The sequence below is a fragment of the Ranitomeya variabilis genome, chromosome 1 (assembly GCF_051348905.1).
Source record: "Ranitomeya variabilis isolate aRanVar5 chromosome 1, aRanVar5.hap1, whole genome shotgun sequence".
Classification (NCBI taxonomy): Eukaryota; Metazoa; Chordata; class Amphibia; order Anura; family Dendrobatidae; genus Ranitomeya; species Ranitomeya variabilis.
The window spans coordinates 1109500344-1109513203 of NC_135232.1; the positions used below are offsets into that span (position 1 = coordinate 1109500344).

General features: G+C 49.4%; 1 protein-coding gene across 1 annotated transcript in view; it reads left to right on the forward strand.

Annotated features, from left to right (window-relative positions):
• The first annotated feature begins 311 nt into the window (after positions 1-311).
• Positions 312-12860, forward strand: part of RNF4 (ring finger protein 4) — a 56663-nt gene continuing 44114 nt past the window's right edge. Inside the window, exons 1-2 of the mRNA XM_077280167.1 lie at positions 312-446; positions 8381-8421. Coding sequence (XP_077136282.1) covers positions 8389-8421 — 33 coding nt within the window. The 5' untranslated portion in view covers positions 312-446; positions 8381-8388. The remainder of the gene's footprint in view (positions 447-8380; positions 8422-12860) is intronic.

A 12860-nucleotide genomic window follows, 5' to 3' on the forward strand; every position in this document is an offset into this window, starting at 1 on the left:
TATATATATATATATATATATATATATATATATATATATATATATATATATATATATATATATATATATATATATATATATATATACACATGCCGTCTGTCAGTGTATAGGGGTGCCGCCTGCACTGTGTAGCAGTGATTTTCCTGGTCACGGACATGGCGCCATTCCTATAGAGTGTTATCTATGATTACTTCACTGTAACAGCGCCGGCTTCTACGCATGTCCTTATCTCTGCTGCCCTCTGCCGGCACCCAGCGTTTATTAGTACGCATGCACCGTTTCTCGCGATACTAGACATGCGCCGTAAAGCCTTTTTTTTTCTTGCCGCTCCTTAGACTACATTCCCCATAATGCACTTCGCGGAACCGGAAACAGAATCGATTTGAAAACTAGACAGTTACCGAGAAGATGTCAAGGCCGGGAACCCGGGAAAGCTACTAATGAGGGTGAGGCTGGCAGTGCCCGGGCACACGTGACCGAGGCCGGTCTGTGTAGTGTGCAGAGGTGTCAGTGTAGGGGGTGTCGTGTGTGACTGAGGCCTTTCTGTGCCTGGGAAAGCTGGGTGACTGCCGGGGCCCTCCCGTGCTGTCATTGGTCCTGGCTACACTGAATTATGGATGAGGGAACGTTTTATATAGTTAGTACTTGTTTTTTTTTGTTATAAGAAAACATTAAAAATGGACGCTTGTAAAGCTGAGCGTCGCCTGTCGCCAGGTGTGGGCACAATTCAGGCTCTGCTACATGGAGGAACCGTGCAGGGGTGAGGGGAGAGCCAGCTGGTAAGTGTTAACCCCTAACCGCCGTCCCCGGGGCCCCTGTACATCCCGCCATCCCCGGGGCCCCTGTACATCCCGCCATCCCCGGGGCCCCTGTACGTCCCGCCATCCCCGGGGCCCCTGTACGTCCCGCCATCCCCGGGGCCCCTGTACATCCCGCCATCCCCGGAGCCCCTGTACATCCCGCCAACCCCGGAGCCCCTGTACATCCCGCCAACCCCGGAGCCCCTGTACATCCCGGGGCCCCTGTACATCCCGCCATCCCCGGGGCCCCTGTACATCCCGCCATCCCCGGGGCCCCTGTACATCCCGCCATCCCCGGGGCCCCTGTACATCCCGCCACCCCCGGGGCCCCTGTACATCCCGCCACCCCCGGGGCCCCTGTACATCCCGCCACCCCCGGGGCCCCTGTACGTCCCGCCACCCCCGGGGCCCCTGTACGTCCCGCCACCCCCGGGGCCCCTGTACGTCCCGCCACCCCCGGGGCCCCTGTACGTCCCGCCACCCCCGGGGCCCCTGTACGTCCCGCCACCCCCGGGGCCCCTGTACGTCCCGCCACCCCCGGGGCCCCTGTACGTCCCGCCACCCCCGGGGCCCCTGTACGTCCCGCCACCCCCGGGGCCCCTGTACGTCCCGCCACCCCCGGGGCCCCTGTACGTCCCGCCACCCCCGGGGCCCCTGTACGTCCCGCCACCCCCGGGGCCCCTGTACGTCCCGCCACCCCCGGGGCCCCTGTACGTCCCGCCACCCCCGGGGCCCCTGTACGTCCCGCCACCCCCGGGGCCCCTGTACGTCCCGCCATCCCCGGGGCCCCTGTACGTCTTGCCATCCCCGGGGCCCCTGTACGTCTTGCCATCCCCGGGGCCCCTGTACGTCTTGCCATCCCCGGGGCCCCTGTACGTCTTGCCATCCCCGGGGCCCCTGTACATCCCGCCATCCCCGGGGCCCCTGTACATCCCGCCATCCCCGGGGCCCCTGTACATCCCGCCATCCCCGGGGCCCCTGTACATCCCGCCATCCCCGGGGCCCCTGTACATCCCGCCATCCCCGGGGCCCCTGTACATCCCGCCATCCCCGGGGCCCCTGTACATCCCGCCATCCCCGGGGCCCCTGTACATCCCGCCACCCCCGGGGCCCCTGTACGTCCCGCCACCCCCGGGGCCCCTGTACGTCCCGCCACCCCCGGGGCCCCTATACGTCCCGCCACCCCCGGGGCCCCTGTACGTCCCGCCACCCCCGGGGCCCCTGTACGTCCCGCCACCCCCGGGGCCCCTGTACGTCCCGCCACCCCCGGGGCCCCTGTACGTCCCGCCACCCCCGGGGCCCCTGTACGTCCCGCCACCCCCGGGGCCCCTGTACGTCCCGCCACCCCCGGGGCCCCTGTACGTCCCGCCATCCCCGGGGCCCCTGTACGTCTTGCCATCCCCGGGGCCCCTGTACGTCTTGCCATCCCCGGGGCCCCTGTACGTCTTGCCATCCCCGGGGCCCCTGTACGTCTTGCCATCCCCGGGGCCCCTGTACATCCCGCCATCCCCGGGGCCCCTGTACATCCCGCCATCCCCGGGGCCCCTGTACATCCCGCCATCCCCGGGGCCCCTGTACATCCCGCCATCCCCGGGGCCCCTGTACATCCCGCCATCCTGTGACCCCGACTCCTACTATATTCTGCCCTACTGTGGTGGAACTGATCGCAGGTCTGAGGCCTCCAAGGGGAGAAGGGACTTAATATGGAGAAAAGTTACAAAAAAAGTTTTCAGGAACATGAAAACAAAACACAAGTTTAATAAATGTTAAATAATCACATCTGACATTGTAAAAAGTCCGAAATCAAAATGATATAAGCTGTGCCGAAAATGTGGAAAGAGGAAAACAAACATTGCAAGGCGAAAATGTGCTTTTCTTCAATAACTGCTTCCCCATAAAAAACAAGTGATCAGTATAAAAACGAAAAGATATGATGGTATAGTGATTTAACAAGTTAACATGTTGGCTAATACCTAAAATCAATTTTTATTAATAAACCATTAAAATATCATAGACAAAAAAAACCTACAAACTACAAAAAATATTTACATATCCCACTAATAAACCCTACCAATCCCTAATATACCCTTCCTACCAGCGGAGGTTGGCACCCTATCATGTACGCAATACGGCGCCCCCGCTCACCGATGGCTCACCCTGGATGCACACTAGTAAACACTAGATAAAGATAGATGCAACCATTAAAAAACGCAACAATGTGCTAACAAAAGGTGCCGTGTGAAGAAGTAGAAAAGAAGGGAGGTAGAAAATGATACAGAAGGTGAAGTCTTATCAATGCCAAGCACTGTCCATCCCTCTGAATTCTGGAGCCAAATGCAAATGACTTTACACAAACGAAAAATGACTATGACAACAAATTGGAAACCCAGATATAGATGTTTACAAGGGCATAAAATGGAAAGGCCTAAACTGCTGACCCTCGGTGACCCTTCACACTTACCCTCTCAACTCTCAAAAAATAGATAGGAATCATTGACCCAAGAGAGAGTGAGGGAACAACGTGTGACGGAATCCCTAAATCAAGGGTGCAAAGGACAACAAACCAGCCCAGATTTTGAGATGCTGAAAAGTGTGCTTAGGGGTAATGACAGGGAGTCAATGACAGCAGATATATATTCCAGTACTGGACTGTTTGCTTTTCAAACCAAAACAAGTGTACTCACAGCACCCCTCTTATGTGTTACCCAACAACATCTAATACCAGATTATGGCACTATTGCAGCTCCCCTTATTGCACAATCCCGCAAGTAATAAAGCAACACTTAAATCAAAAAAGCAATCTTATCTGGGGTCCAGATGATAAACATATGCCTCTGCCTCAACGCGTGTGACACCTGCAACTAGGATGTCCTGACTGCCGTTTGCTGCGTATCTACTGGCATCGGCTGATCCATTAGCCTCCTGATGAACTGGCATCATGGCAGGGAAACGCTTTGAGGCAGAGGCATATGTTTATCATCTGTAAGCTGCAATAGTGCCATAATCTGGTATTAGATGTTGTTGGGTAACACATAAGAGGGGTGTTGTGAGTACACTTGTTTTGGTTTGAAAGCAAACAGTCCAGTACTGGAATATACAGGGGTTGGACAAAATAATGGAAACGCCTAACGTTTTGGCATCATAATCTTCGAACATGTGATAAACATGCAAACCGTGACATATGGTAATGTTTTGTAGTTGATTATTTGTGTTAAGTGATACGTGTATGTAAATTAACTGTTTGTTTTGCATAATTGTAAGAACATTGATGAGAACCTGATACCAATGGCAGACCCCTCGGATTTTCAAAGAGGCCAAATTGTTGGTACTCGTATGGCAGTCGCTACTATAACAGAAAGCGCCCGAATGCTTGGCGTGTCAAGAGGTACTGTCTCCAAAGTAAAGAGAAGGAAAAACGGCCGCAGCAAAGCACAGATCCGGCCGAAAGTCAAAGTTGACTGAGAGAGACCGTCGTAACTCTAAAGCGAATTGTGAGAGAGGATCGCAAGACCACGGCTCCGAAAATCACTGCTGAGCTCAATGAACACCTACAGAACCCAGTTTCCACGAAAACTGTTCGTCGGGAGCTGCACAAATCTGGATTCCAAGGAAGAGCTGAAATTAGAAAACCGCTGCTCTCAATGACAAATGTTTCCAAGCGTTTAGAGTGGTGTAGAAACCTCCAGAATTGGTCCCGCGAGCAGTGGAAACGTGATTTTCTCAGACGAATCATCGTTTACCCTATTTCCGACCTCCGGCCGAGTGTACGTTTGCATACAGCCGAAAGAGCATTCCATCCAGACTGCCTTCTCCCAACCGTAAAACATGGTGGAGGTTCTGTGATGATCTGGGGTGCTATTTCGTGGAGATCCGCCAGGCCAATGATATCCCTTCATGGAACAATTAACAGCCGAGATTATTTAGGTATTTTGGGCGACCAAGTGCATCCAATGGTTCAAGCACTGCTCCCGGAGGTGAACGCCATCTTTCAAGATGATAAATCACCAATTCATCTAGAATCGTTAACGCATGGCACAAGGAACATTCTAATGAAGCTGAGCATCTCATCTGGCCCCACAATCCCCAGACCTCAACATTATTGAGCAATTTGTGGTCGATTTTAGAGATTCAAGTTAGATGTCGATTTCCGCCACCATTTTCGCGTCGAGGGTGTTTTAACTGCAAAATGGGCTAAAATTCCTTTTGAAAAAATTCACACCTTGTATGAATCCATACTCCGCAGCAAGGCAGGGACAAATCACTTAGGGTAAGCAGTTTAGGCCTTTCCATTTTTTGCCCTTGTAAACATCTATATCTGGGTTTCCAATTTGTTGTCATAGTCATTTTTCGTTTGTGTAAAGTCATTTGCATTTGGCTCCAGAATTCAGAGGGATGTACAGTGCTTGGCATTGATAAGACTTCACCTTCTGTATCATTTTCTACCTCCCTTCTTTTCTACTTCTTCACACGGCACCTTTTGCTGGCAGATTGTTGCGTTTTTTACTGGTTGCGTCTATCTTTATCTAGGGTTTACTAGCGTGCATCCAGGGTGAGCCGTCGGTGAGCGGGGGCGCCGTATTGCATACATCATAGGGTGCCAACCTCCGCTGGTAGGAAGGGTTTATTAGGGGTATATGTATTATTTTTGGTAGTTTGCAGGTTTTGTAGGTTTTTTTGTCTGATATTTTAATGGTTTATTAATAAAAATTGATTTTAGGTATTAGTCAACATGTTAGCTCAGTATAAAAACAACCACTCCAGTAGAGATTGGAGAATCGGTCGCAGGACTCTGGCGCAACGGGCGGGTCAGTAATCTGCTGCCAGCCGCCTCTTGACCCTCCGGCCAGCTCTTTGGATGAGGCCCGATGTCTTTGTGGTGGCATGACGCACACCTGACGTCACTGGGACCCTGGCTAAGCAAGAGAAGAGGCGAGACTGCCGGGAGGCGAGATGAGGTACGCAGGCTTCTTGTCCAGTGGTCACAGACCCGGCTGATCGGCTAGAGTCCTACAAATCCATTCTCCCATCTCTTCTCGTCACGCAAAAAAAAAAACCCTCTCTTGGCTCGATCGACAGTAAAAAAAAAAAACAAAGAAAAACGTTCCTAATTTTTTATTGTTAAAGAGACCCTTTTTCACTGCATAATTTAACCCTGTAGACCCACAAATCGAGCCCTCTTATAGGTAAGTAGAAGGAAAAACAAGAACCTTCTGCCACTTGGAATAAAGCAGTTAAAAACAAAAATGGAAGAAAATGAAAAATCAGCCAATCCTTAAAGGGTAACTAAAGACGCATGACTTACTCTCGGCACGACTGTGTGATATATGCGCAGAGTTGCATTCTGTAGTGCTGTAACTCGTAATAAACGTGATATGAATTGCGTTCCTGCTCTGGAAAATAGGGGGGAAAACAATGAACATTCTTCGCGCATAATACGGCCAAATCATGCGGGATGTGTGTGCACTCGGCGTATCTAGATCGCTCCTTAGTCTGGGTTAGACCGAGGCCGGTTTCACAGATCGTTCTCACTTCAGAAGACCTGCGCTAACCGCTTGATAGGTGGTCAGTCCTGGTGTTTCAACCCAAGAATGGACCATTAGAAACTGCCGTACAAAAGTCTTTTTGTCCTCAACTTAGATATTATTTTAGTAGACAAGGAAAAGAATGGAAATCTGTCAAAGTGGAGCAGCAGCGCTGAGGCAATGTCCTGATCTCGCAGCCAGTCACTAGCTGCAACGGTCATTTGATTGATGTTATGGCCACCATTCAGGCTGCTGTATTTTTGGTTTGCGGCTCAACCGTGAAGATGGACATGCGGCGCGTCTTTCCAGACCGCAGCATGTCTTTATCTTGCGGAGACATAAGCCTCCGCAAGATAAACTTCACCCACACAATGTATTGAACATGCAGATTCACCTGCGTTCAGTAGACGGCAGCGGACATATGCTGCGTCCAAACCGCTGCCAATTCCTGAATGTCTGCACACACCCTAACAGGCAAGTGTACGGTGCGCTATAATGGTGCCAATAAAAGCACCAGCTCGCCATGCCATCACACCCCTCCATTGATGGAAACATAAAAAGACTCGGACTACATAGCCGGCATCTGCGTGTATCTGCAGCGACAGGAAAGACTCTTCGGCCCCTGATTCATCATCATCTTTGCGCCTTTTTTTAAACCCTCAAAAAATTAAACCCCCTTATGTTTTTTGGGCGGCATATTTTATTTCTGTCTGACGTCAGACTTTGTGAAGGAGGCACAGGAATCCTGAATGAAGTGTGAGGTCTGAGCCTCCTCCCTGGTTTCCCTGGTTGGGAATTGGACATCTGTCCCCATTAACATTAACCCCCTGTAGTGCCAGGATCATGGCAGTGCTGCCTCAGAAAGCATATTGTGGCAGGAACCTGGTAATTATGTTGTTGTGACTGAGCTGTTAAAGGGGTTGATCGGGATAAGAAAACGTCTTTCTGAACCCGTGCCTCCCCTATCAGTGGGTTGTGTCTGGCATCTCATCTCTGACCCATCATAGTGAATCGAGCTGAGCTGCCATACGGTGCAACTTCCAGGTGAAAGTTAACAGCCCTGTTTTGTTTTTCTCATCAAGGACAACCCCTTTAAGCAGCCTGTATAGCATGACTGTGTATAGACGGTGCCAGCATTTGGACATTCTAGTGCATCCTCCAAAGTTAGTCATATATTGGGCTGTTGGGTTTGGTTCAGTAGACCTGCAACCGGTCTGTGTCAGGTCATATGAATGCAGCCTAAATGATTGACTCAGCTAAATGGCAATTTGTCAGCAGATTTTTTGGATAAGTAATCTGAAAGCAGCATGATGTAGGGTATGAGACCCTGATTCCGGCGATGTGTCACTTACTGGGCTGCTTTCTGTCATTTTGATACAATCGCAGTTTTCTCTTTTGCAGACCTCTAATGCTGAGCCCTGAATGACCACGCCCACACCACTGATTGGCAGTCTCCAGCCTACCTACTTTGTATATATAAAGTTGCCAATCAAATCGGGTAGGGGCGGGGTTACACTGAACAGATGACTAGGAAGCAGGAGACACTTAGTCCAGTAGTGATAATCTCCTGCTGATAACACAGATTTTTATTGAAACCATAACACAGCCTAGTAAGTGACACATCGCTGGAATTGGGGTCTCGGCCCCCTACATCATGGTGCTGTCAGATTACAAAGCAAAGACCTGCTGACAGATTCCCTTAGTGACCGCAGCATAAATGGATAAATAGTTAAACAACCATTCTGACAAATACATTTTTCATTTGCAACAACTCCACAAATAAGTGTGAAGGCCGCATTTATTTCCACTCTTGGCCCATGTAGATACCAAGAGGTTTCCTGCTGCATGCGGCCGATGTAACTTACAAACATAATGCGAATACCGCCTTATAAGACGCCATGGCTCCTACCATATAATACGTCTATAGCCCTATTTCTTGCAGTGTGTGTGGCCCGATGAGACACACTCTGCTCTGTCTGTACAATGATGGCGCAAAAGACGTCTTTATAATGCTGCCATGACTTCTCTGAATAATTACGTTTCCGGCTTATTTGGCAGGTCACTGAATGGACGTCTTGGTTTTCTGGTCTCTTGAAAAGGTCAGTTTCCATATTTCCAGCTCTGTTCTGTCATATCACCCCCATCTATATACTGAGGCTTTATAATCTGATCGCGGTGTCGGAGGACTCGCTAATGCTCCGACTCAAAGCGTCCACCACTTATTAATCTATATTGATTCACCCCGTAACATAACGGCAGCTTCAGTGTTTAGCAGCGGACCGGCTGTCGGACTAAAGCTGACCATACAGATGGTGGTCGGCCGGCAGCTCCTCCGGAAACGCCCACCTGGAATTTAGGCATGCTTGGCCAGTCAAGTATGGGTTCTCCATAAGGAAATGGGAATAAGAACCTATGGGACACCCCTGCCGACAGCTTACCTTGCTGGAGAACAGGAAGATTGGGCAGGTTGAAATCCGACACGTCCAACCATTCTTATCCCCTGACAACTGTCTTCAGAGGCATCTGTCCACCATAGGGGCCCATTGTGGGGGGGAAAAAAATATACCCCAAGCTATACGTTATTTGCAATGTCCGTCTGGATAGAAAATTTCAGACTGCTGTGCTTTACTATTCAGCTGTACAAAAGGTATATAGACATTTGCCTGCCGACACAGGCTAAAAGAACACTCTCTTGTCCTCCATCTGGTAAATGATGGCATGCAAGAGTATTGAAGCAGACACCTGGAAAAGTTCAGATCAGTGGAATGTGAAGGAGACCAGACAGTATGGTACAGCGATCCAATAGATGAGATTAGCACAAAACAGGTTGTCCCATATACAGTATATATTGCTTATCTGCTTATATTTAGCATTTCCCACTCCCACACTACCTCCTCACCCCGCCCACTGTTGGAGTCCGTCAAGGCTCTGTCCTCGGGCCCCTACTTTTTCCATCTATATCAGTGTTTCTCAACTCCAGTCCTCAAGACCCCACAACAGGTCATGTTTTCGGGATTTCCTTAGTATTGCACAGGTGATAATTTCATCACCTGCTCAAGCATTAATTCCATCACCTATGCAATACTAAGGAAATCCTGAAAATATGACCTGTTGTTGGGTCTTGAGGACGGGAGTTGAGAAACACTGATCTATACCCTTGGCCTAGGACAACTCATAAAGTCCCATGGCTTCCAGTACCACCTATATGCGGACGACACTTAGATCTTGCTCTCTGGTTCAGATATCGCCTCTCTGCTGTCCAGAATCCTGGAGTGTCTATCAGCCATATCCTCCTTCTTCAACTCTCGCTTCCTAAAACTCAATGTAGACAAAACCGAACTCATCATCTATCCCCCATCTCGCGTATCCCCCCTACCTGATCTATCTATTACAGTAAATGGCATCACGCTCTCTCCCGCACCTGAAATCCGCTGCCTCAGGGTAAGTCTCGACTTTGCCCTGTCCTTCAAACCGCACGTCCAAACTCTTGCCACCTCCTGTCGCCTCCAACTCAAAAATATTTCCAGAATCCGTCCCTTCCTCAGTCCACAATCTACTAAACTCTTGTGCATGCCCTCATCCTCTCCCGCCTCGACTACTGCATCACCCTCCACTGTGGCCTCCCTACAGCCTGCAATAACCATTCTGCCGCCTCGCCAACCACCCGAGCTGCCGCCTCGCCAACCACCCGAGCTGCCGCTTCACCAACCACCCGAGCTGCAGCACACCGACCTCCTGTCTCTTCCCCATTATCCCGTAGATTGTAAGTCAGCAAGGACAGGGTCCTCTGCCCTCTTTACCAGTCTGTCATTGTAAATTTATTTACTGTTAACGATATCTATAACCCTGTATGTAACCCTTTCTCATGTACAGCACCATGGAATTAATGGTGCTATATAAATAAAAAATAATCTGCAGAGTAGGGGATAAATCTGTGAAGGGTTAAACTAAGATCAAAATTAAAGCAGGCTTCATTTTGTGCTTTTCGACTCTTATCTTGCTGTTTTGAGATAAATTTTTGTTACTAGGTAAAGTTCACAGCTGTTATGAGACCTTGATTGTTTCAACCTGGACAGGACATGAGACTGAGGGTGTATTGTTCTACGAGACTTAGACGTACAGACTGTTCCTGCATTCTTATAGGTTAAGAACTGTGAGCGTGTTCTTATGCTGATTGGTTGAAGTATAACTTCTATAATTATGAAAAGTGATACACAATAAACGGGGGCCAGAGATCTGCTCGATCCCCCCAAACAGAGACACATGTCTCAGTCTGGTCATTTTCAGTTGCCGGCAACGCTCTGTAGATCAATTTGAAAATCACTGAGTCACCCGTGAAGGATCACTTTAGATCCTCCCTCAACAAATCCATTTAATCGCTGGGGGTCTGATCTCTGAAATCCACACCATTGATTTAAAAAACTGGGATCATAAAGTCCCCGTGTGATTGGTGCTGTAGCGATCATGTGCGACCACTGCTGTTTTCATGTACTATAGAAGTGGAGGTCACACATGCCCCTTTTCTCGAGATCACTCAACAATCAGCACTCCACAATCCCCAGCAGCCATACATCTCAAATCTATCCTGCGCTTTAGTGATGAATATGCTCTACACAGTTTTGCACTGCCCTTCATCTCTTCTCTTATCTATAACAACCAACTTACCTGTTCTCTCCATAGTGCGGCACCGCCCTACATCTCCTCCCTGTCTATCTACCACTCTATCCTTCCTCTCCACAGTGCTGCACCCCCCTGCAACTCCTCCCTCGTCTGTTTACCACCCTACTCATTCTCTGACAAACATCCTCTAATATCCGAACCTCTCTCTTACCTCCAATACCTTGCTTGTGCTGCACCCCCGGAAAATCCAGTTAATTCCCCATATCCAGAGTTTTAAGTGTGCCCTAAAATCACACCTTTATAGACAGGCCTATCACATCACATCACTAATATAAATTTAACTCTCCCTTCCTACTTTTTCCTCAGGATCTGACCCCTCTTATCAGGGTCAGCGTCAGCACCCGGCGTACCCGGGCAAGTGCCGGGGCCCTGACAAGACAAGGGGACCCATTCAGGGCCAGCGTTAGGGGCAGGCAGCTGCCCATGCCTAGGGCCTCCGCTCCCCCAGGGGCCCTCAGCTAGCGGCACATCACGCAGCTGCTATGGGGCCCCTGTGAGGCAGGGGGGCCCGCCTGTCGCAAGCGCAAACTCCCTCGCCTCTGCTTTGAACTTTACCGGCGTTTGCAAAGCAAATGATGGCGGAGAGCGTCACCTGACGCTCCCTCTCCCATCATTCTCCACTCTGCCTCTGACACTGCCGCTGCGTGTGCTCGATAACGTCATCGCGCACTCGCTGTGTGCCAGGCAGTGCAGCGGCAGCCGCCGAGACCGGAGCAGGGAGGGGGCAGCGCGGCGCGGGAACGTTGAGAGGTGAGGAGTGTTTTTTTTTTTTTTTTTTTTTGGGGGGTAACTATAACTGAGTACTGGACTATGGGGCCATTCTTGGGGTGAGGGAAGCTGTGCTATATACTACATGTCTGTACTGTATACTACATGTCTGTGCTGTATACTACATGTCTGTGCTGTATACTACATGTCTGTGCTGTATACTACATGTCTGTGCTGTATACTACATGTCTGTGCTGTATACTACATGTCTGTGCTGTATACTACATGTCTGTGCTGTATACTACATGTCTGTGCTGTATACTACATGTCTGTGCTGTATACTACATGTCTGTGCTGTATACTACATGTCTGTGCTGTATACTACATGTCTGTGCTGTATACTACATGTCTGTGCTGTATACTACATGTCTGTGCTGTATACTACATGTCTGTGCTGTATACTACATGTCTGTGCTGTATACTACATGTCTGTGCTGTATACTACATGTCTGTGCTGTATACTACATGTCTGTGCTGTATACTACATGTCTGTGCTGTATACTACGTGGGCCGTGCTGTATACTACGTGGGCTGTTATATGCTACGTGGGCTGTGCTATATACTATGTGGCTGTACTATATACTATATGGGCTGTTATATGCTATGTGGGCTGTGCTATATACTACATGGCTGTGCTATATACTACGTGGGCTGTTATATGCTACGTGGGCTGTTATATGCTACGTGGGCTGTGCTATAAACTACGTGGGCCGTGTTATACTATGTGGCTGTGCTATATACTATATGGGCTGTTAAATGCTACGTGGGCTGTGCTACATACTGCATGGCTGTTCTATATACTACGTGGGCTGTGTTATATGCTATATGGGCTGTTATATGCTACGTGGGCTGTGCTATATACTACGTGGCTGTGTTATATGCTACGTGGGCTGTGTTATATGCAATCATGAATCGTGGTATTTGTTAAAGGGGGGCCCACTGAGACTCTTTCGCCCGGGGCCCTCAAAAACCTGAAGCTGGCCCTGCCTCTTATGATCTGTTTTGACACCCTCCATATACTCAGTAAACCTTTATATCTGGACATATGCAGACACTGGCTGCTGACCGTTTCAGTCAGATTTACATGTAC